The sequence below is a fragment of the Phoca vitulina genome, unplaced genomic scaffold (genome assembly GCF_004348235.1).
Source record: "Phoca vitulina isolate PV1807 unplaced genomic scaffold, GSC_HSeal_1.0 scaffold5, whole genome shotgun sequence".
Classification (NCBI taxonomy): domain Eukaryota; kingdom Metazoa; phylum Chordata; class Mammalia; order Carnivora; family Phocidae; genus Phoca; species Phoca vitulina.
This window is the reverse complement of record NW_022589708.1, coordinates 53,309,564-53,334,676: the sequence shown is the minus strand read 5'-3', so window position 1 is coordinate 53,334,676 and position 25,113 is coordinate 53,309,564. Positions and strand designations below refer to the sequence as shown.

General features: G+C 40.9%; 1 protein-coding gene across 13 annotated transcripts in view; it reads left to right on the top strand.

The window, feature by feature from the left end:
* The window catches only part of ENOX1 (ecto-NOX disulfide-thiol exchanger 1), a 550,829-nt gene that overhangs the window by 515,763 nt on the left and 9,953 nt on the right, over window positions 1-25,113 (top strand). For all 13 annotated transcript variants that reach the window (XM_032402958.1, XM_032402955.1, XM_032402957.1 and 10 more), the window contains 2 exons: window positions 13,121-13,223; window positions 24,344-24,429. In XM_032402958.1, coding sequence (XP_032258849.1) covers window positions 13,121-13,223; window positions 24,344-24,429 — 189 coding nt within the window. The remainder of the gene's footprint in view (window positions 1-13,120; window positions 13,224-24,343; window positions 24,430-25,113) is intronic.

The following is a 25,113-nucleotide window of genomic DNA, read 5'->3' as shown; positions in this document are numbered from 1 at the left end:
CATTCTCATTTACCCAAGCCTAAATCATCATCAGAGTAACAGTCAGTGGTAGGCTCTATCTGGCTCCTTGTAGAATTTGCTGGGACCTGCTCAACGTCCCCCTCCAGCTCTGAATATGAGACAAGTGCCCAATAACACCTCTGAATGGTCTCCGTCTGCTCTGTCCTTGCCATTTCTTGCTGGTTCCTTATGTCCCGCCTGTCCTCTGTGGTCCATCTAGACCTGGATCCTCAACTCTGTGACGGCTCCAGGACACCACTCAGTTTTGTCAGTTAATGTGGGCCTGTTGTCTGCTAAACTCTTCTCAGTAATTTCATTTGGCTCCAGTTAGCATCCAGGCTGTGAACAGATCATTCTTTTTTTTTTTTTTTATTAACATATAATGTATTATTTTTTTCAGGGGTACAGTTATGTGACTCATCAGTCTTACACAATTCACAGTGCTCACCATAGCACATACCCTCCCCAATGTCCATCACCCAGCCCCCCATCCTTCCCACCCCCCACCACTCCAGCAACCCTCAGTTTGTTTCCTGAGATTAAGAGTCTCTTATGGTTTGTCTCCCTCTCTGGTTTCGTCTTGTTTCATTTTTCCCTCCCTTCCGCTATGATCCTCTGTCTTGTTTCTCAAAATCCTTGTATCAGTGAGATCATATGATACTTATCTTTCTCTGATTGACTTATTTCGCTTAGCATAATATCCTCTAGTTCCATCCCTGTCGTTGCAAATGGCAAGATTTCATTTTTTTTGATGGCTGCATAATATTCCATTGTGTGTGTGTGTGTGTGTGTGTGTGTGTGTGTGTGTATAACCACATCTTCCTTATCCATCTGTTGATGGATATCTAGGCTCTTTCCATAGTTTGGCTATTGTGGACATTGCTGCTATAAACACTGGGGTACATGTGCCCCTTCGGATCACTACATTTGTATCTTTGGGGTAAATACCCAGTAGTGCAATTGCTGGGTTGTAGGGTAGCTCTATTTTCAACTTTTTGAGGAACCTCCATACTGTTTTCTAGAGTGGCTGCACCAGCTTGCATTCCTACCAACAGTGTAAGAGGGTTCCCCTTTCTCCTCATCCTCACCAACATGTCATTTCCTGACTTGTTAATTTTAGCCATTCTGACTGGTGTGAGGTGGTATCTCATTGAGGTTTTGATTTGGATTTCCCTGATGCCGAGTGATGTTGAGCACTTTTTCATATGTCTGTGGGCCATTTGGATGTCTTTGCAGAAATGTCTGCTCATGTTTTCTGCCCATTTCTTGATTGGATTAGTTGTTCTTTGGGTGTTAAGTTTCATAAGTTCTTTTTTTTTATTTTATTTATTATGTTATGTTAGTCACCATACAATACATCATTAGTTTTTGATGTAGTGATCCACGATTCATTGTTTTCGTTTAACACCCAGTGCTCCATGAAGTACGTGCCCTCCTTCATACCCATCACTGGGCTAACCCATCCCCCGCCCCCCCTCCCCTCTAAAACCCTCAGTTTCTCGGAGTCCATAGTCTCTCATGGTTCATCTCCCCCTCCTATTCCCTTCCCCTTCATTTTTCCCTTCCTTCTCCAATGTCCTCCATGCTATTCCTTATGTTCCACAAATAAGTGAAACCATATAATAATTGACTTTCTCTGCTTGACTTATTTCACTTAGCATAATCTCCTCCAGTCCCATCCATGTTGATGTAAAAGTTGGGTATTCATCCTTTCTGATGGCTGAGTAATATTCCATTGTATATATGGACCACATCTTCTTTATCCATTCATCTGTTGAAGGGCATCTTGGCTCTTTCCACAGTTGGGCTATTGAGGACATTGCAGCTATAAACATTGGGGTGCATATGGCCCTTCTTTTCACTACATCTGTGTCTTTGGGGTAAATACCCAGTAGTGCAATTGTTGGGTCATAGGGTAGCTCTATTCTTAATTTTCTGAGGAACCTCCACACTGTTTTCCAAAGTGGTTGTCCCAACTTGCATTCCCACCAACAGTGTAAGAGGGTTCCCCTTTCTCCACAATCTCTCCAACATTTGTTGTTTCTTGCCTTTTCAATTCTTGCCATTCTAACTGGTGTAAGGTGGTATCTCAATGTGGTTTTGATTTGAATTTCCCTGATGGCTAATGATGATGAACATTTTTTCATGTGTCTGTTAGCCATTTGTATGTCTTCTTTTGAGAAGTGTCTGTTCATGTCTTCTGCCCATTTTTTGACGTGATTATTTGTTTTTTGGGTGTTGGGTTTGAGAAGTTCTTTATAGATCTTGGATACCAGCCCTTTATCTGTAGTGTCATTTGCAGATATCTTCTCCCATTCTATGGGTTACCTCTTTGTTTTGTTGACTGTTTCCTTTGCTGTGCAGAAGCTTTTTATCTTGATGAAGTCCCAAAAGTTCATTTTTGGTTTTGTTTCACTAGCCTTTGGAGATTTATCTTGAAAGAAGCTGCTGTGGTTGATGTCGAAGAGGTTACTGCCTATGTTCTCCTCTAGGATTTTGATGGATTCCTGTCTCACACTGAGGTCTTTCACCCATTTTGAGTTTATCTTTGTGTATGGTGTTAGAGAACGGTCAAGTTTCATTCTTCTGTATATAGCTGTCTAGTTTTCACAGCACCATTTATTGAAGAGACTGTCTTTTTTCCATTGCATATTTTTTCCTGCTTTGTCGAAGATTATTTGACGATAGAGTTGAGGGTCCATATCTGGGCTTGCTGTTCTGTTCCATTGGTCTATATGTCTGTTTTTGTGCCAGTACCATGCTGTCTTGGTGATCATTGCTTTGTAATAGAGCTTGAAATCAGGCAACGTGATGCCCCCAGCTTTGTTTTTCTTTTTCAACATTTCCTTGGTGATTCAGGGTCTTTTCTGATTCCATACAAATTTTAGGATTGTTTTTTCCAGCACTTTGAAAAATCTCATTGGAACTTTGATTGGGATGGCATTGAAGGTATAGATTGCTATGGTAGCATAGACATTTTAACAATGTTTATTCTTCCAATCCATGAGCATGGAATGTTTTTCCAACTTTTTGTGTCTTCGGTTTCTTTCATGAGTGTTCTGTAGTTCCTAGAGTATAGATCCTTTAGTAACTCTTTGGTTAGGTTTATTCTGAGGTATCTTATGGTTTTTGGTGCTATTGTAAATGGAATCGTTTCTCTAATTTCTCTTTCTACAGTTGCGTTGTTAGTGTGTAAGAAAGTAACTGATTTCTGTGCATTGGTTTTGTATCCTGCCACATTACTGAATTGCTGGATGAGTTCTAGTAATTTGGGGGTGGAGTCTTTTGGGTTTTCCACATAAAGTATCATGTCATCTGCAAAGAGAGTTTGACTTCTTTGCCAATTTGAATACATGTTATTTCTTTTTGTTGTCTGATTGCTGTTGCCAGGACTTCTAGTACTATGTTGAACATTAGTGGTGAGAGTGGGCATCTTTGACATGTTCCTGATCTTAAGGGAAAGGCTCTCGTCTTTTCCCCATTGAGGAAGATATTTGCTGTGGGTTTTTCATAGATGGATTTTATGAACTTGAGGAATGTTCCCTCTATCCTATACTCTGAAGAGTTTTAATCAGGAAAGGATGCTGTATTTTGTCAAATGCTTTTTCTGCATCAATTGAGAAGACCATATGGTTCTTTTCTCTCCTCCTATTAATGTGTTTTATCACATTGACTGATTTGCGAATGTTGAACCACCCTTGCATTCTGGGGATAAATCCCACTTGGTCTTGGTGGATGATCCTTTTAATGTTAGGATTTTGTTGAGAATTTTGAAATCCATATTTATCAGGGATATCAGTCTGAAATTCTCCTTTTTGATTGGGTCTTTGCCTGGTTTCTTGATTAAGGTAATGCTGGCCTCATAGAATGAGTCTGGAAGCTTTCCTTGTGTTTCTATTTTTTGAAATAGCTTCAGGAGATAGGTATTATTTCTTCTTTGAATGTTTGGTAGAATTCCCAGGGAATCCATCGGGCCCTAAACTCTTGTTTTTTTGGGAGGTTTTTGATCACTGTTTCAATCTCGTTACTGGTTATTGGTCTATTCAGGTTGTCAATTTCTTCCTGATTCAGTCTTGGCAATTTATAGGTTTCTAGGAAGGCATCCATTTCTTCCAGGTTGCTTAATTTATTGGCATATAGTTGTTGATAATAATTTCTAATAATTGTTTCTATTTCCTTGGTGTTAGTTGTGATCTCTCCCCTTTCATTCATAATATTATTAGTTTAGGTCTTTTCTCTTCTCTTGGATAAGTCTGGCCAGTGGCTTATCAATCTTATTAATTCTTTCAAAGAACCAGCTTCTAGTTTCGTTGATGTGATCTACTGTGTTTCTGGTTTCTAATTCATTGATCTCTGCTCTAATCTTAACTATTTCTCTTCTAATGCGTGGCTTAGGCATCGTTTGTTGCTTTTTCTCTAGTTCTTTAAGGTGTAAAGTTAGTTGGTGAATTCGGGATTTTTCTGTTTTTTTTGAGTGAGGCTTGGATGGCTATGTATTTCCCCCTTAGGACCGCCTTTGCAGTATCCCATAGGTTTTGGACCGATGTGTTTTCATTCTCATTGATTTCCATGAATTGTTTAAGTTCTTCTTTGATTTCCTGGTTGACCCAAACATTCTTGAGCAGAGTGGTCTTTAGCTTCCAAGTGTTTGAATTTCTGCCAAATTTTTTCTTGTGATTGAGTTTCAGTTTTAGAGCACTGTGGTCTGAGAATATGCAGGGAATAATCTCAATCTTTTGGTATCAGTTGAGACCTGATTTGTGACCCAGTATGTGGTCTATTCTGGAGAAAGTTCCATGTGCACTCGAGTATTCTGTTGTTTTAGGGTGGAATGTTCTGTAAATATCTGTGAGGTCCATCTGGTCCAATGTATCATTCGAAGCTCTTGTTTCCTTGTTGATTTTCTGCTTAGATGATCTGTCCATTGCTGAGAGTGGAGTATTGAGGTCTCCTACAATTAACGTATTGTTATCAGTATGAGTCCATTTTGGTTAACAGTTGGCTTATGTAGATGTCTTCTCCCATGCTGGGGGCGTAGATATTTACAATTGTTAGATCTTCTTGTTGGATAGACCCTTTAAGAATGATATAGTGTCCTTCTGTGTCTCTAACTACAGTCTTTAGCTTAAAGTCTAATTTGTCTGATATAAGAATTGCTACCCCAGCTTTCTTTTGAGGTCCGTTGGCATGGAAGATGGATCTCCATCCCTTCACTTTCAGTCTGGATGTATCTTTAGGTTCAAAATGAGTCTCTTGTAGACAGCATATGGATGGGTCCTGTCTTTTTATCCAGTCTGCAACCCTGTGCCGTTTTATGGGAACATTTAGGCCATTCATGTTGAGAGTGATTATTGAAAGATATGAATTTATTGTCATCATGTTGCCTGTGAAGACCTTGTTTCTATAGATTGTCTCTGTAAATTTCTGTTCTATATCACTTTTGGGGTCTTTCTCCTTTCATAGAACCCCCCCCTTAATATTTCTTTCAGGGCTGGCTTAGTGGTCACATATTCTTTCAGTTAGATTTTTGATACTAGCCCTTTATCTGATATGTCATTTGCAAATATCTTCTTCCCATTCTGTCTGTTGTCTTTTGGTTTTGTTGACTGTTTCCTTTGCTGTGCAAAAGGTTTTAATCTTGATGAAGTCCCAATAGTTCATTTTTGCCCTTGCTTCTCTTGCCTTTGGCGATGTTTTTAGGAAGAAGTTGCTGTGGCTGAGGTCAAAGAGGTTGCTGCCTGTGTTCTCCTCAAGGATTTTGATGGATTCCTATCTCACAATTAGGTCTTTCATAAATTTTGAATCTATTTTTGTGTGTGGTGTAAGGAAATGGTCTAGGTTCATTCTTCTGCATGTGGCTCTCCAATTTTCCCAACACCATTTGTTGAAGAGACTGTCTTTTTTCCATTGGACATTCTTCCCTGCTTTGTCAACGATTAGTTGACCACAGAGTTGAGGGTCCATTTCTGGGCTCTCTATTCTGTTCCATTGATCCGTGTGTCTGTTTTTGTGCCAGCACCATACTGTCTTGATGATGACAGCTTTGTAAAAGAGCTTCAAGTCCGGAATTGTGATGCCACCAGCTTTGCTTTTCTTTTTCAACATTCCTCTGGCTATTCGGGGTCTTTTCTGGTTCCATACAAATTTTAGGATTATTTGTTCCATTTCTTTGAAAAAAGTTGATGGTATTTTGATAGGGATTGCATTAAATGTGTAGACTGCTCTAGGTAGCATAGACATTTCACAATATTTGTTCTTCCAATCCATGAGCATGGAATGTTTTTCCATTTCTTTATGTCTTCCTCAGTTTCTTTCATGAGTATTCTATAGTTTCTGAGTACAGATCCTTTGCCTCTTTGGTTAGATTTATTCCTAGGTATTTTATGGTTTTGGGTGCAATTGTAAATGGCATCGACTCCTTCATTTCTCTTTCTTCTGTCTTGTTGGTGTATAGAAATGCAACTGATATCTGATCTGTGCATTGATTTTATATCCTGCCACTTTACTGAATTCCTGTTATGAGTTCTAGCAGTTTTGGGGTGGAGTCTTTTCAGTTTTCCACACAGAGTATCCTATCATCTGCAAAGAGTGAGAGTTTGACTTCTTCTTTGCCAATTCGGATGTCTTTTATTTCTTTTTGTTGTCTGATTGCTAAGGCTAGGACTTCTAGTACTATGTTGAATAGCAGTGGTGATAGTGGGCATCCTTGCCATGTTCCTGACCTTAGGGGAAAAGCTCTCCATTTTTCCCCACTGAGAAAGATATTCACTGTGGGTTTTTCATAGATGGCTTTTATGATACTGAGGTATGTACCCTCTATCCCTACACTGTGAAGAGTTTTAATCAAGAAAGGATGCTGTAGTTTGTCAAATGCTTTTGCTGCATCTATTGAGAGGGTCATATGCTTCTTGTTCTTTCTTTTATTAATGTATTGTATCACATTGATTGATTTGTGGATGTTGAACCAACCTTGCAGCCCCAGAATAAATCCCACTTGGTCATGGTGAATAATCCTTTTAGTGTAGTGTTGGATCCTATTGGCTAGTATTTTGTTGAGAATTTTTGCATCCATGTTCATCAGGGATATTGGTCTGCAATTCTTTTTGATAGGGTCTTTGGTTTTGGGATCAAGGTAATGCTGGCCTCATAAAATGAGTTTGGAAGTTTTCTTTCCATTTCTATTTTTTGAAGAGTTTCAGAAGAATAGGTATTAATTCTTCTTTAAATGTTTGGTAGAATTCCCCTGGGAAGCCATCTGGCCCTGGGCCCTTGTTTGTTGGGAGATTTTTGATGACTGCTTCAATTTCCTTACTGGTTATGGATCTGTTCAGGTTTTCTATTTCTTCCTGGTTCAGTTTTGGTAGTTTATATGTCTCTAGGAATGCATCCATTTCCTCCAGATTATCTAATTTGCTGGCATATAGTTACTCATAATATGTTCTTATAATTGATTATATTTCTTTGGTGTTGGTTGTGATCTCTCCTCTTTCTTTCGTTCATGATTTTATTTATTTGGGTCATTTCTCTTCTTTTTGCTAAGTCTGGCCAGAGGTTTATCAATCTTATTCTTTCAAAGAACCAGCTCCTAGTTTCATTGATCTGTTCTCCTGTTCTTTTGGTTTCTATTTCATTGATTTCTGCTCTGATCTTCATTATTTCTCTTCTCCTGCTGGGTTTAGACTTTATTTGCTGTTCTTTCTCCAGCTCCCTTAGGTGTAGGGTTAGGTTTTGTATTTGGGACCTTTCTTGTTTCTTGAGAAAGGCTTGTATTGCTATATACTTTCCTCTTAGGACTGCCTTTCTGCATCCCAAAGATTTTGAACAGATGTGTTTTCATTTTCATTTGTTTCCATGAATTTTTTAAAGAATTATCTTTAATTTCCTGGTTGACCCATTCTTTAGTAGGACGCTCTTTAGCCTCCATGTATTTGAGTTCTTTCCAACTTTCCTCTTGTGATTGAGTTTTAGTTTCAAAGCATTGTGGTCTGAAAATATGCAGGGAATGATCCCAGTCTTTTGGTACTGGTTGAGACCTGATTTGTGACCTAGGATGTGATCTATTCTGGAGAATGTTCCATGTGCACTAGAGAAGAATGTGTATTCTATTGCTTTGGGATGGAATGTTCTGAATATATCTGTGAAGTCCATCTGGTCCAGTGTGTCATTTAAAGCCTTTATTTCCTTGATGTTTTGCTTACATGATCTGTCCATTTCAGTGAGGGGGGGTGTTAAAGTCCCCTACTATTACTGTATTATTGTCAATGTGTTTCTTTGGTGTTATTAATTGGCTTATATAATTGGCTGCTCCCATGTTAAGGGCATGGATATTTAAAATTGTTAGATCTTGTTGGATAGACCCTTTAAGTAGGATATAGTGTCCTTTGTCATCTCTTATTATAGCCTTTGGCTTAAAATCTAATTTGTCTGATATAAGGATTGCCACCCCAGCTTTCTTTTGATGTCCATTAGCATGGTAAATGATTTTCCACCCCCTCACTTTAAATCTGGAGGTGTCTTTGGCTCTATGAGTCTCTTGCAGACAGCATATCGATGGGTCTTGTTTTTTTTATCCAATCTGATACCCTGTGTCTTTTGATTGGGGCATTTAGCCCATTTACATTCAGGGTAACTACTGAAAGATACGAATTTAGTGCCATTGTATTGCCTATAAAGTGACTGTTACTGTATATTTTCTCTGTTCCTTTCTGGTCTATGTTACTTTTAGGCTCTCTCTTTGCTTAGAGGAACCCTTTCAATATTTCTTGTAGGGCTGGTTTGGTGTTTGCAAATTCTTTTCGTTTTTGTTTGTCCTGGAAGCTTTTTATCTCTCCTTCTATTTTCAGTGATAGCCTAGCTGGATATAGTATTGTTGGCTGCATATTTTTCTCATTTAGTGTTCTAAATATATCATGCCAGTCCTTGCTGTCCTGCTAGGTCTCTGTGATTAGGTCTGCTGCCAATCTAATGTTTCTACCATTATAAGTTACAGACCTCTTTTCACTGAGCTTCTTTCAGGATTTTCTCTTTGTCTCTGAGACTTGTAAGTTTTACTATTAGATGTCAGGGTGTTGACCTATTTTTATTGATTTTGAGGGGGGTTCTCTGTGCCTCCTGGATTTTGATGCCTGTTTCCTTCCCCAAATTAAGAAGTTCTCTGCTATAATTTGCTCCAGTATACCGTCTGCCCCTCCTTCTCTTTTTCTTCTTCTTCTGGATCCCAATTATTCTAATATTTCACTTTATGGTATCAGTTCTCTCGAATTCTGCCCTCGTGATCCGGTAGTTGTTTCTCTCTTTCTCAGCTGCTTTATTCTCCATCATTTGGTCTTCTATATCACTAATTCTCTCTCTTCTGCCTCATTTAGCCTAGCAGTTAGAGCCTCCACTTTTGATTGCAACTCATTAATAGCCTTTTTGATTTTGACTTGGTTAGATATTAGTTCTTTTTTTCTCCAGAAAGGGATTCTCTAGTATCTTCTATGCTTTTTTCAAGCCCAGCTACTATCTTTATAATCGTCATTCTGAACTCTAGTTCTAAGATCTTACTAATGTCCATATTGACTAGGTCCCTGGCAGTCTGTACTGCCTCTTGTTCTTTTTCTTGAGGTGAGTTTTTCCATCTTGTCATTTTGTCCAGAGAAAAATGGATGAATGGGGGGGAAAGAAAGGGAAAAAAGTAAAAAAGAATATCATCAGGCTGGTGAATAGAACAGAGCCACACACTAGATTTTGGGTGTATTTTGGTCTGTTCGAAGAAACTGCCTCCCAAATTTTTAAAGACATATATATACAAAAATAAGGGTAAATACAATGAAGATATGGAATATGACTAAAGATGAAAAGTGAAAAAGATTTTTAAAAAGGAATTGATAAGAAGTTGGTTGGAAAAAAAAATGATCAAGCAGGAAACTAGAACAAAGCCATACACTAGAGATTTAGGGTATATTTTGGTCTGTTAGAAGAAACTGTATCCCAAAATTTTAAAGAGAAAAAAGCTTGTGTGTGTATGTATGTGTGTAAAATATATATATATAATGATTTTATTATAAAATGTTAACTACAACAAAGGGATAGAATATCACTCTAAAAATGAAAATTAAAGATTTTAGAAAAATTCAATAAAAATAGAAAATTTAAAAAATTAACTTTGAAAAACTAAAGAATCATGGGGGAAAAAGCCATGAATTCTATGTCCTGTATTCCCCTACTGCTGGAGTTCTGCCGTTCTCATTGATCGGTAAGCTTGGTCTTGGCTGGCTGTTCTCGCTGATCTTCTGGGGGAGGGGCCTGTTGCCATGGTTCCTAAATGTCTTTGCCGGAGGCGTAATTGCCCCACCCTTGCCGGGTTGGGCTAAGTAATCTGCTCAGGTTTAGTCTCGGGAGCTTTTGTTCCCTGCAAGCTTTCCGTACAGCTTTGGAGGCCAAGAGTGAAAATGGCGGCCTCCCAATCTCCACCCCGGAGGAGCCGAGAACTCGGGGCCCCACTCAGTGTGCCCCCAAAGAAAAGCAGTCAATCACTCCTGTCTCCCTGGTCTCCTGCTGCACTCTGTGCTCACCTGGCCTGTGAGCGAGCATTTCTATCTCTGGCACCCGACTGTGTGTGGAGTCTCCCCAGATCTGCTGCTTGTTGGGTCCCTGCTGGAAGAGCAGTGGCCCGACTGTGCCGCGGATCACAGATTATGGCAATCCCGAGCTGAGAGCCCGTTCCTCGGCTCCATCTCTGCCACACTCAGGCACCCCCGGTCTTTCTGTGACCCCGAGGGTCCTGAGACCACACTGTCCCGCAAGGGTTCCACGCCCTGCTTAGCCACTGGAGCGACGTCCCTCAGCGGAGCAGACTTCTAAAAGTTCCGATGTTGTGCTCTGCTCTCTCTCACTTGCCAATAGCAGCTGATGGAGGCCCCCTCCCCCACCATTTATCCTCCCAAATATCGCCTCGGATTCACTTCTCTGCACGTCCTACCTTCCAGAAAGTGGTCGCTTTTCTGTTCAGAGAGTTGCTGCTATTCTTTTCTTCAATCTCCTGTTGAGTTCGTAGGTGTTCAGAATGGTTTGTTACCTATCTAGCCGAATTCCTGGAACCAGATGAAATTTAAGTCTCCTACTCCTCTGCCATCTTGCTCCTCCCCACCCCAGATCACCCTTTCTTGGGTTCATTATTTCTTTTTTTTTTTTTTTTTTTTTTAAAGATTTTATTTATTTATTTGACAGAGAGACACACAGCGAGAGAGGGAACACAGGCAGGGGGAGTGGGAGAGGAAGAAGCAGGCTTCCCGCAGAGCAGGGAGCCCGATGCGGGGCTCGATCCCAGCACCTTGGGATCATGACCTGAGCCGAAGGCAGACGCTTAACGACTGAGCCACCCAGGCGCCCCAGGTTCATTATTTCTTAAATGATACCATCATCATCCTAGGTACTATCTTTCCATCCCTTTCTTCCTAGGCCTCTTCTAGCCCTTAAAATACATCCATTTGGTATTTCATCACAGAGGGAATTCTTATACCTTTCCTGTAACTTCTGAGTTCATCTACATAAATCATTGGGTTTATTTGGTTTTAAAATTCTGGATTGTGTTTCTCCTGGGGTTGGTTCCCAAGATCCCTTTTTGGAAGTGTAAGAGCATCTTTCATCTCTAACGGTCTTTTATATCCAGCCGGCTCCAGCCTTGCTATGGACCATTCCTTAAACCCTTTCTGACCCCTGTCCTCATGGGCACAGTACTGCTATCAGCCTCAGGCCTCACTGGTACCCTCTCAGCCAACCAGCATCTTCCTCTGATCTATTATCACATCACTGTGATTCCCTTAATTCCTTACCTTATACGCATCTACACCTCTTACTCTGTCTTCAGCAGGTAAGACTGACCTTTAGAGGAACCTCCAAAACGCTCACCAAATATTGCCAATTGCAATTTCTTAGCAGAGCCTTCTTTCCTGGCAATTTCTAATTACCCCTGATTTACAAAGTAGCAGCTCGTAGTTTAAATTCAGCTTGTAGAACTTTTGTGATTGACGTACACTGATGTTTTTATTTTTTCTTTTATTTGAATGACTTCAGAGGGGCTTTGTGCTCTTTACATGCTCAACACGTTCCCAACAATTTCCTATATTCTTTTATCTGGCCAATTTTATTTATTTGTATTAACTAGATCAATATCTATAACCAGTTCCAGTCCTGGTAACACCTGCCAAATCTTTTGCCCAGACCTTCTGAGTTCTCCTTTGGCCCTCCCTACTAACCTCTAGACTTGTGGCATCATCTAATGGAGTATCCTTAACTCTTTGCTCAATATGCTCATCCTTCTTTGAGACCTATCTTTCAGTGAGAAATTTTTCTCCAAAACTCAACTACCCTAATGATTCTAACCCATATATGTACGTCTCTGATCACTACATTTGATTTTCTATTAAATCATTCTCCATTCTGAGTCCTAATACAAGTCTGGGAGAATGAGTTAAATGTTTCTCTCTGTTTCTAAATAAAACAGACCACAGAAAGAACTAAAAATAGTTCAACTTCAGTGTTCCACGTTATTGGTTTGTTGTACAATTCTTCATTTTTAGTTTCCAAAGAAAAGAATTCCTCACCCTTTGCTTTATCTACCTTCTGCAGTTGTGTATAAGGACATATACTCATTCACCGTAAACACTTCTAATAACAATCCTATCTCACCTTCCCAGTAGGCCCTATTTCCCCACACACTCATACAAGTTACTAGCATAGTTATATAAATCAGTTTGTACTGATATATATAACTGATATAAAAAACTGAGGGAAGTTTTTTATATTTGAAATAAAAACACGTTAAAGTAGCTACAATCAAATTGTTTTTGCTAACAGAGTTTAATCAAAACATGGACAAAAACCTAAGATAATTTATGCCAAATTTGCCACTTTTGCATAGTTACCTGGTTTGCTGGGAGTAGTAGCTAGGAACCTAAGTTTTAGTTATTACTTTTCTATTGTTGGGCACATAGATCAATTACTTATAAAAGTTGATGTTCAGTTACAAATGGAAGTGATGACCTTTTTTTAATAGAGATGAAAAGACCTGGTGGCTTTTATTGAAATGCACAAAATCTACATGCATGCCTATATGGTTTTTGTTTTTTAACCTCAGGAAATCAATGTGTTGACAGTCGCATTGGTCAACCAAGACCGAGAGAACAATATTGAAAAAAGAAGCCAAGGCTTAAAATCAGAGAAAGAAGCTCTGCTAATCGGTAAGGAAATTGTTTTCCTCATCCTTTGTCTTAAATAATATTAAAGTAATTCACCTCCAACCTGTTAACAATTGAAACAGCTTTGCTTTCTGGTCAGAAGTGAGATTAACTTCGTCAAGATTATATTATACTTACATTTCAAATTAGGGACATACAAACTAAGGGGTTTTGCTCTTCTGTAACCATGTACATTAGTTGGCTGTACAACATAAAACTGATTACAAGATGACAGATTAATTTGCATCTCACATGTTACAAATCTGAATTCCAAAATTTGGACACATAGCTTCCAACTGAAGGCCAGGTTGCGTCCAGTCTGAAAGTTCCAAATCAAGCCAGATCCCCAGATTCAAGAGAGGATGCATCCTGAGGTCATCCCTGTAATGCTGATGATATAGGGACATCTGGACTACCACTGCTAGACTAATCCAGGCTTCCCTGCCCAAATTTGGATCCATTTAACCAACATAAATAAAACAAGCTGGCCACTAAGGAAGGGGAAAGGAAGGAAAAATTTATTTGCCCCACAAAATACAACTAGGTTGGCATTTTTTTTGGGGGGTGGGGGGAGTGGTCTGGACCAGAGTCAAAGCTCTAACTGGTCTCTTTTTGAGAGTCCTCATGAGCAGATCCAGAAGTAGTACTTATTCTCACAAGGAAGAGTTCTTGATGAGGTTATGTTGGTGATGTGCCTGGGACTCCACTTTAAAAGCTGGTATGTTTAAGGGCTGTCTCCAAAGTCCTCACTCTGTGATGCACAGCATTCATTCAAGCTACGCCTTGGCACTGACCCTGGTGTGGGGTTCCAAGTTTAAACTGGTTCCTCCTTGGCACAGTTAAGAGTGAAGAATGAGGCTGTTGTACATGTGAGACAAACTGTTCTTCTATAGTTGGTATTCTGGCAGAAGTAACACCTGGTTACATTTTCTAAATAATGCATGCACTCACCTCAAAATGACAGGTACACCAGGGCCTGTAGAAGCTGGCAGAGGAGGAATTAAATTCAAGATAGTCCAAACTTCATCCATCATATATAGATTTTTCAACTACAGGGTTATTGAATATGACATCAACTTAGAGATACTCCAAGGAAAACCAATTATTTTTTTTCTCTCTGATGATATACAGCTATAATAACGTGCCATGCACAAGTTTCATAAGACATGCTGATGTGTTATCAGTTCCAGGAACCCAAAATGAACCTGTATGTAGTTGGCAACTGGATTTTTCTTCTATTGGAAAATGTGTCAAACACTGACAACTATTTCTCTTTTGCTAAGTGTGACAAAGTTGTGATCTCCCCCATGATTTTGGGGTATGAACAAAGCACATGATGATCAGCAGTAAATGCTCCTTCTCTAAGTATGAATAATACAGACCACTTGAAGCTTAAAAAAATGGGAATGAGTCTCCATTTTTTAAATTTCATGCCTCTCATAAAGATTGCTTCTCCTTGTATGTTCTACTTGGAGAACACAGTTCACTTACAATGTCTCCTAAATAGTTACTACACACACACATTTTTTTCAGTCAGCTACCTCAAAATTTAAGAAATGATCTGCTTTACACAACACAGGTTAATAGGAGTAGATAATTTATAACAAGTTATCTCTGCTGAGGTCTTTAGTATTAGAAAATTCAAGAAAGAAAAAATTTAGTTGGAATCTTCAATAAGAAGCAGGCACAACCAACTCTTAAGTTTTCCAGGATTTTTCCCCTCACTTTTGGTCTTTTGAACTGGTTTACCTATATTAGCATTTGACACTTCTTTTGATCAATATATGAGAAGGGAGGATAGAGACTCAAGTTTTTGATTAAAATAAACTTGGGAGGTATTTTTCCCTTCATTTCTCCATTACCTCTCTACCTTGATATTTTATCTTAATCTACCTTAGTGGAAATTTTAAAACAGATGTGCTCCCCACCCATACCCTCCCCCCAAATATTGAGGTACTTATACTTCTGTCGTCAGAGAGAGAGTAATCATCCAGTGGAATGACAAGGTAGAAAAGAGTTTCTAAGACTGGCAAAATGGATCCTGCCAGTAAGTGTGCCTCTCTGCTAAGTGAGTTTGGCCATCCATATTTTGTAGAAACCTGAATGCTGAGACCAAAAAGACTTCTCCTGCAGCTTCTGGAATTTAGTTAAATGTTGTGACAGGGACAGAATGACAGAATGTGGATTCCAAACTGCTTTGGATCAGGCTAGACAGAGAAAGAAGTTTCTGGTGCTGGGGATACTCTTTTCTGAAGAACACTTGTAGGTAGAATGATTCTGGGAGTCCCCTGGACTTCTGATATATCTGGAGAGGTCAGGAATACTCTTTGCAGTCTCCCCAGAATCTTCCCTTGGAATAATTAAACCCATATAGATACAGGGTATAGCGGGCCTGCTCCAAGTCAGCCTAAGAAGGCCAGGAGCATAGCAAAAATCTCCCTTGAATTGGAAATACTTATTAGCAAAATCTTTATCACATCTGGGTACCTATAGTATATGCTATATGCAAATATATTCAGATAACACCCTCTTGGGACACACAAATGTTACATAAAAATGCACAGTGGCATAAATCTTGATTTCCTGGAAGAGAAGCAGGGAGTGAGAAATAAGCTATTCAAATAGATTCCATATATAGAGAACATAAAACTGAGGCTAGAACTTCCTAAACAACAAGTAATGCTAATTATTTGTGATTATTTGTGACATTAATCTAGCTGGGCAAAAGTATGTATTCTTCCTACACATTCTCATGTCCTTTTTATAAAACTGGAGTCTTTAAGACATAAGGTAGATACATAACAGAAGATCAGTGGGATTTCATTGATATTATTTGGAGTTTTGCAGATTTCGATTCTGAGTCCCTTGAGAGTTCAACCATTCTGCTTAATTTTCTGCTTGACAATTAATGGGGATCAAGTGCTATATTCCAACTCAGCTAAAAAGATGGGCCCTTAGAAAGGACTTTATTATTGTGATTTCTGGATTATTTTATAACCAATCCTTGTAAAGACAGGTTAACATGTAATTAGACCTAAAAGAATTACATGATTATGGAGGGCAATACAGTAGGTCAGCCTGATGTTGCCTAGCATCTAAGCCCAAACTCCTAGTCCTCTTCACATTTGGCCTACACATTGGATTTGGCATGTACTGACCTTATATGGGATAGAATGAGACAGTACTTTTGATTTAGTACCAAAGCTTTGGAAACCACTAGCTATTGTTATGAAGAATGGATCAAAAGAATTTTTATTGATAGGCAAATAGCTCAGAAGAGATGCCAGCAGTATTACTCTGGGTCTGATCACTCCACCTTCTCTTTCTTTTTAAGTGATTCTAATAAAGTAGATTTCCAATCCTAACAGCCCTGATTGGCACCCTGTCAATGCTAGTCATCACTCTAAATCCCATCCAGATGATATAGTCAAAACCTTCTCAACAACTGTTTATAAAGTATCTGTGCTTCAGAACTTCCCCAGACCCCTGAAAACCCTCTGCAAATTCTTAATGATAAGACAAACTTCTTTACAGATCACCCTGACTCTGACCCTTCTGTGGATCAGGACATACATATTACAGGGAACCAGGACGCTGCTTCCCATCAACGCCCCCCTGCCCCGCCTCATCTCCATCACTACCACCAGTTCACGCATCTGTGCACAACCAGTCTCTATCTGAACAGAAACGTTCCCCCTAATATATGGGTGTTAGGAAGCAGATGACTATAGAGAAATACACTTTTTTTTTTTTTTTTAAGATTTTATTTATTTATTTGAGAGAATGAGAGACAGAAAGCACGAGAGGGAGGAGGGTGAGAGGGAGAAGCAGACTCCCCGCTGAGCAGGGAGCCCAATGTGGGACTCGATCCCAGGACTCCAGGATCATGACCTGAGCCGAAGGCAGTCGCTTAACCAACTGAGCCACCCAGGCGCCCCTAGAGAAATACACTTTTAAAGAAGGTTAAATGGTGACGTTTTGGTGTTTTCAGTGAATGAAGTCAAGGGTAATTTAGGCTGCACCTGAAAAAAGTAATCTGGGGAGTATGTGCTTCTCTGAAAGCTACTGACCATAAAGAATGAGTCATTGACCTAAATCTTGTTTCCAAGACACAAATGTCCATATCAATAAATCAACAAACATTTGTCAAGAGCCTACTATAAAAATTACCAGCCTTCATTGTGGAAAGAAATCATCTGGGCAGCTTGTTAAAAAGGTAGACTCTCTGCCCCCCACCCCCCCACAGACTGTGTTTATTCTAGAACTGACATCCAAGGTGATATTCAAACAGGCACTAACGGGACCATGTTCTGAGAACTACTCGCCTGTCCTATGCCGGAACCTGTGGTCCCCGATGGGAGTCGTCAGGTGATCTCTTCCCTCAAGAAGTTCATAGACTAGTGAGAAAGGAAGCGGTTAATGACGACAAAATATGGTTTGTACTAAAATCAGAAACCCCGAGAAAGGGCTACTTACACTACAGATGCCTTGTTAGAAGAAAGGATGGTCGAATGAGTCCTAAAGGAAGAATAGTTTCTCCAAAGAGATAAGGGAGTTGTTAAGGCCATTTCAGACATAAGGAACGAAGTACTGAAGGGACCAGATACAGTCTCAGGGGGTTAGTTAAAATAAGACTGACAGACATTTTAAATTTTTTCTTTAAATTAAAAAAAAAAACTGTACAAGATCAAGTATGGTACTCACCAGATAAGTGGAACAAACTTAGAATCCCAGCGCACTGAGAAGCACGAGAGCAGTCACAGCGTTGGGTCTGCCTTCTAGCACTTGCTCACAGCCTCACCTCTCCCCAGTTCCCATAAACACTCTAGCGCTCAGCAGCTGTTCACAGGAAACTGTAGGCTCGTGGCTTAGTGGGAAACCCAGATTTCACAGGGCATCCTCCTGGCTGCCTCTCGGGTTCAGTGTCCATGAAGCCTTGTAGGCTGCAACAAGAGTCAAGAACATTTCAGGCTGGCTTCTGGTCAGGCCTCTGTTGGCTGTCAGCAAGACAGAACCATCGAGAGACACAGCTGATCCTCTGCAGAGCTGAGGTTCCTAGAACTCCCTGGGAAGCCCTCTCCCCCAGCAAGCTGCCAGGCCTCAGGGTTTTCTGAAGTTCCCAGAAGACCATCAGCCAGTGTGGATGTAGGGAAAGCTAATCTCAGCCAGGACTTTACAAGCTGATACAGAGTTTGGAGTGAAACCCCAAGCAGCCTGAGGAAGGGGAGTCTATTCTGGCAGGATTCTATCTGACCAAAATGAATATATAAACTGATATTTTGTTCTCAACAGGTAACCAGTAAACTTTTTAAAATAGGAGTCCATCAGAGAGAAAGATGGGAGTGGGGCGGATTGGCCCGTGACAAACCCCAGTATCTGATAATCTCTGAACAGCCCTCAGCAAGGGAGGCCCATTCTGAGTCCTGGCAGATGGAGGCACTGGGTTCACCCGGCAAATCACTGATCCACTGTGGATCTAATTCCTCATACTGAATAAAGTTAGGAGGTCTGACTGGATGGTCCTCTTCACCTCACTACTCTGTATAATCTACGAGCACTATCAGGAAAGCTGCACCGCCCCTTAGGCAGTGACGTTAGAAGGAAGCAGATGCTCATACCCTCAGCAATATGAACATGAGCTCTACTATCCCATACCTTGAAGATGGTAAAGGAAAGGAAAGGAAAGAAAAGGAAAACCTGTCTTGACTCCAACAGCCCATTTCCCTGCTCCCCATCCAAGCATAATTCTCCAAAGCACTGTCTACACTCACAGCCTCCACTCCCTCTGTCCCCTCCCTCCCTGGCCACTCCAGGATGGCTGGCACCCTCACACTGAAGCCGTTCTGTCAACGTGACCAGAGAACGTCATGTTGCCAGTTTCTCAACTCCCTCCATTTGTCATCTGCACTTCATACAGTGGACTCCTCACATCTTCTGAGCAGAAATACCTTCTTCTCTTAGCTATCATGACACCATTCTTTTTTATTGATCACTCCTGCTCAGATTCCTTTTAATGAGTTTTCCTCAGCTTAACCTCTAAATTTTGGGCTTCTTCGGGGTTCAGTCTTGAGGACTCTTCTCTACCTGCATAATCTCAATGAACACTTTGGCATCGAGTCCCTTTTGGTGGCCACTGACTCCCAAATTTATACCATCTCCAACTGCCATTTGGTATCTCCATTTAGATGCTAATGGACATCTCAAATTTTAAAAAGCCAAAACAGAATGCTTGATTCCCCCTTTTCTCTGCCCTAATATGCTCCTCCCCTAGTATTCCCAGCTGAGAAAATGCTACCACCCAGTTGCTCAAGCCAAATACCGAGGACTCCTCCTCCCAAGCCTTTTACCACTCACATGCGTTCCACCAGCTCCACCTTCAATGCCCACTGCTCTTTGGTCCAGATCACTCCTTACCACTTCAGGTCTTGTGCAGACACTTCTGAATGGCCTCCCAGTTTCCTTTTCATCTATTCACCAAACAGCAGCTTGAATGAAATTTTTAAAACATAATTCAGATCATATCATGCCCCTACTTAGAACTCTAATGTTGGCTCCCTGCTGTATTTAGAATTTAATCCACGCCCCTTAATCTGTCATACAGGGCCCTAAGTGATCTGGCTCCCTACCTACCTCCAAATGCATGCTGTACCACTCTCCAGCCGTTTGTTCTTGCCAGCTCATTTCCACCTCAGGTCTTTTGCACATTCCGTTGACTGTACCTGGAATAATCTTTCCCCAGGCTGTCTGTGGCTGGCTCCTTCCCATCTGACACAGGAAAATCTACCTTCACTCCACTTTCCAGTGTAAAATAGCACTCCACCAAGCTTGAGCCTGTTGCGTTTTCTTCACTATGTTTACTACTACCTGAAAATATTTCCTTTATTTTTAATCTTTGTGTTTACCTCTGTAACTTACCTAGAATATACATTCCCCCAGAGCAGGAACCTTGTCTGTCTGTGCAGTGCTGTGTCCCTAGCACTCTGGCACCTAACTGCTGCTAAGGAAATGCTTAAAGAAGAGTGAATGAAGCAGTAAAAATCTAGCACTATTTGGCTAATTTAAATGCTGCTGCTTCCTTGGTCTTAGGACTAAAAAGGGGAATACACTCAGTGATTTTGATGGAGAAAGCTCAAAATGCTTTTTGACATGCATGTTTAAATGGGCCTTTCTAATGAGGGGCTGGCCACAGGGTGCACAGAGCTGGTCTGTCTCTCTCTCTCTCTATATATATATGTCTTTCTAAAGCACTTTTTAAGGCCCTGCAGCTTTTATAAATATGCAGCTTTAAAGCTCGAGAGTATGGACAGCCTCCTCTATTCCTCTTTTAATTTTCTTAAATTAGCTACCTACCCGTGTATTTTCCTGGTTGGGAAACCCATCCTTAAATATGGAGACTTCTGCTTCTCCATGGAAACAGCCAAGACCAATGACTGAGTCAGTCCCTTTGGAGAGCCACCAGTCCAGTTACGGCTAAGTTCTCCACCCTCAGTTGCTGGTGTGTTTTTAACCAAGCTTTTAGGTCCCTCCCAGAGGACCATAAAATAGTCTCCAGTTCCTGGGTTTGTAGCATTGCTCATTAGATTATGAGTTACACCTGTCCTTTTTTCCATTCTCAGGAACTAGCCTTGTTCTTTTAAAGGAGCTACAAAGAGGCTTTAGTTGATTATTCAGGAAGCCCACCTCACCCCACCCATGAATCCAACCCAAAACCAGGGCTTAGAAACTACATTTTCTCAGCTGCCATGACTAATGCTTCTGTGAGGACACTGTGATGGGCAGCGGTAGGGTGGGAGGAGGGAAGAGGAGGGGCGCAGTATTTGAGAGACTGACTATTGTTTCCCATTTCTGCTGTATCTCTAGCAATACTGAATAGCTTAGTTGCCATCCATAGGGAAAGCTTCGGAAGCCTTTATTTAACTACCTACTTTGGGGGCACCCGGGTGGCTCAGTCGATTAAGTGTCTGCCTTCGGCTCAGGTCACGATCCCAGAGTCCTGGGATGGAGCCGCGCACCAGGTTCCCTGCTCCCTGCTTCTTCCTCTGCCTCTGCCACGCCCCCCCACCCCGCTTGTGCTTGTGTTCTCTGTCAAATAAATAAAAATTAAAAAAAAAAAAAAAACCTTTAACTATATACTTTGGCCCCAAATGGATCTAGTGGCAATTGCTCAATTTTCTTAAAGAAAAGCTAATGGCTTATTAATATCAGCTACCACAGTGATGGTTTTGAATACTCTCCTACCCAAGGGAAGATACTGTCTGGGTCAGGATTTCTAATCTGATTTTAGAAAGATATATAGAAATCATATAAGCATTTTCTTTTTACTTTTATGAGCAAAAGACTTTGTTTCAATAAAAAGTTTCCATGCCCAAAACATTCAGGTTGCTCTGTCCTGAATCCATAAAGTGGATGAGTTAAGGGCAGGAATTACCAGTGAATAATGCCTCAAAGTTACCTTATTTTTGAAAGACTACTACACATCATTGGTTAGTACTGTGCAATTTTTAAGGTTCTTATTTATCCCCATTTATTAATAGAACAGTAGAAATTTTTAAGCAAGTATACTGGCTAGTCTTATTTCTAGAGGATAAATTCATTCAATACACATTTATTGTAAACGTAAACTCTATTCCCAGTACTGAACCAGAACACGCACAGACTGTCAGGGCAGAGTTCCCTGGGGGCGCAGACCCAATGCTGGGCCTGAGGCCCGGAGAGTAGCCAGTGAGGGGGCATGTACACAGAGGGCTGCCAACCTCACAGAGGCAGTAAGAGTGGCCACTCCGGGTCCTCCCGTTACCGGTATCCCTAAACTTCCTCTTTCAGCACTTCATCTCCTAGGCCAAAAGTTATCAACCTCTTCCCCAAACTCCCCACCCCAATCCTCTTCTGACTCATTCTGTTTATTCTACCGAAGACATTTAACTTCACATCACACTCCCATGGGTATTTTAGGAGAGGCTGTGGGTTATCTAGGAGATGGTGAGGAGTCTCTGTGCAGTAGAGATTTTAATTTGCTGGTGTCCTTGGGTAGTTTACTCCTAAGACTGCTCAGACCTCTCTGCCTTCTAAGATGCCCCCGTGCCCCATGGGAAACACACACATCCTTGTCACCATGAAGGCTGATCAGTCTGCTGCCTAAGCCGATGTCCAACCAAGGAAGGGACTACTGTCCCTGTCTTGCAGCACCCCTCCTGGCTCTAGGAGCCATTCTCTTGGAGCGCCCCCTCCCTGCCTGGGAGAACCTGTGTGCCAGAAGAAAGGAACAGCCTGGCCTTCTCACAAAGCCAGAGGTGACTACTCATTCTTCCCCCTTGTCCTCTAATGGGGGGAGGGTCTGCCTACCATTTGTCGGAGGCTCCCTGTGGAAACTAGTGGACATAGCATCACTTGTCCTCAGCCGGGGACAGCAGGGAGAACCCCATTCACCATCCTGCAATAGGACTTTCCCCTTAAGAATTCTGCCCCCTCTCTCCCACTTAATAAATGCAAATATGTGTTATTGTTTAAATACTTCTTATTTTTAAAGTGAGTCCTTCATGAGCTTCTATGTTTTAACTCATTAGTAACAGAATCACTTACGGTGGTGCCACCTCACCAGATTTGAGAATTTCAAAGACACAGGGAAGTAGTTGCCAGGTCTGTAAAATTAAAATATAAATTAACAAAGTGGTAGGAGGGGGACAAAACAGTTCCACTTAAGTATATTAAAATAGCTGTTCGCCGCTTAAAAATATTTAAAATACCATTAGTACCTTTTACCATGGCCATTATTTCATCAAAGGGCATTTTAGCAAAAAAGGAAGAACAATCTCAGAATGAAATGGTACTTCTTTATATCTCAAGAAAAACAGGGTCAGTCTCTGAAAACTAACGTTTTGGCATTATGGGAAATAATGAATTACTTGCACCTTCCTCATCTCTCTGTTAACCAGTATAAACCTCATACAAGCAGTGTTCTGAGGACAGGTCTTAGCGCGGACTAGACCCTTCGGTTCTCTGTCCTCAGACAAAGGCTCAACTGGGAACTTTCCTTGAAACACTGACACTCATCCCAGAGCATCCCAAGCATCACACAGGAGCTCAGGAGGCCACGAGACCCTGTCCCAGATCAATCCAAGGTCACCCTGCAATTCCCAGAATGACCTTGTGCAAGAACGACGTGCTCCTTGAGGGCTCACCCTTGCATTTCGGACAAGTCTATGTCTTTCTTTTGACCTTTGGCTGTCAGGCATCAAAGTTGCCCAGTAAACAATGTGAGGGCTTATCCTCAGATTTAATTCATCTCGAAGCCTACTTAGAACTAAAAAGTCAGTCTGAACAGTTTCCTAACAGCTGCATACAATCTATGGAGCCTTGATTTTGGATATAGGAGCAGGGAGGATAGAAAGGGAATGCTTTTACTTCAGCCCTGACACCAACGCCCAGCTTTTCATTTGTCAGTACGATGTTGACAGCTGATTTCACAATGGAGAAGACTTCCGATTTATAATCAGACTCCAGCCAAACCATCCATTCCTGGGCCTTTTAAAACGAGCTTGTAAATTACAGCAGCGAGGAGGAGAGAGTGAGCTGGCTCTGTTTAAATAACAGCACCAACCAGGAGGAAATAAAGCTTTCAGAAGGATCTGGGCTTCCTTCAGTGACAGGAGAAATATGGATTAAATACTTTTTATAACTAGCAGCCGTAATTATCAGGGAAATCAGAGGCCGTGTGATCTCTGACACAGCTGTATGAGCCACTTTCATGCTGCAAGGTCCACTGAGGGAAAGAAAAGAGAATTTTATCCTCCCAAAAACTACAATTTTATATTGGTAAATCAAGCATAAAATTGGTAGTTGAAATGCTTCCAAGAGTCTTTGTTTAGAAATACTTTTATTCATCTATATATTATCTCAGAGTCTAGCTTTTCTAACCACTAGCATACCAGAAGCTAGAGTGTTGTTTGCCACCTTACTAGAAGTGTCTTCAGAACGGACTGTTACCGAGTACTTGTTGAGTGCTGTTAAAAATGGTGAGACCATAACTCAGCCTGATGAAACCATTACTGGGGTTAAATGACATTATTTGACTCAGACTTTTATTTGCCTTTCAGTAATGTCCAATGTTTGTCTCTTTAATTCAGGCATCATATCAACGTTTCTTCACGTCCATCCTTTTGGAGCCAATATAGAGTATCTCTGGTCATACATGCAGCAGCTGGACTCCAAGGTACACTCTTTTTCTCCAGGGGACTTGCATTGCTAAAATTTAGCATGTTGTTTGCTGGCTGTAGGTGGACTCCGCATGAGCTGCATCGGGGATATAATGGCGTTTGAAGATTTATCAGTACTTCTCCACAAGGACCTCCGTTTTGGGCAGATAGCTGTCTTCTTTTCACTTGCTTTTTTCTTTATAGAAAGAAGAGCAGTTATCTAAAATGACAGTGACTTTCAGCAGATGCCAAATTACTCTGAAAAGCATATGAGGGACTGAAAATTACAGGTTGGCCTGAAAGTTCCCCAAAGAGGGAGAAATCAGGTCAGGGTGGCTAATGGGGCATTATCCTGAGACCATATTCTCACAGGATTCTATGGTAAGGACTCCACCTGATAGAGGGAAAATCACCTCAAATAACATAAAGATCTGATACGACTCTCAAGAAAACATATTAATGGTTGTTTTTCAGCATTATTCTCTAAATGGAAAAAATGACTGCAAAGTTATTCTCAGCGGTGCCCCCCAAGGGAGACACCCAGAGTCAGGACATCACTCTTCATTTCTCTGAGGCTCAGTTTGCCTTGTCTACAAATTAGCTATGCTCCTAACCCATTGCAGTATTTGTATTCTAAAAGAGAAAGGACAAAAAGAGCTCAATGTGTGTATCAATTTATGTATCAAAATCCAGTGAACAAT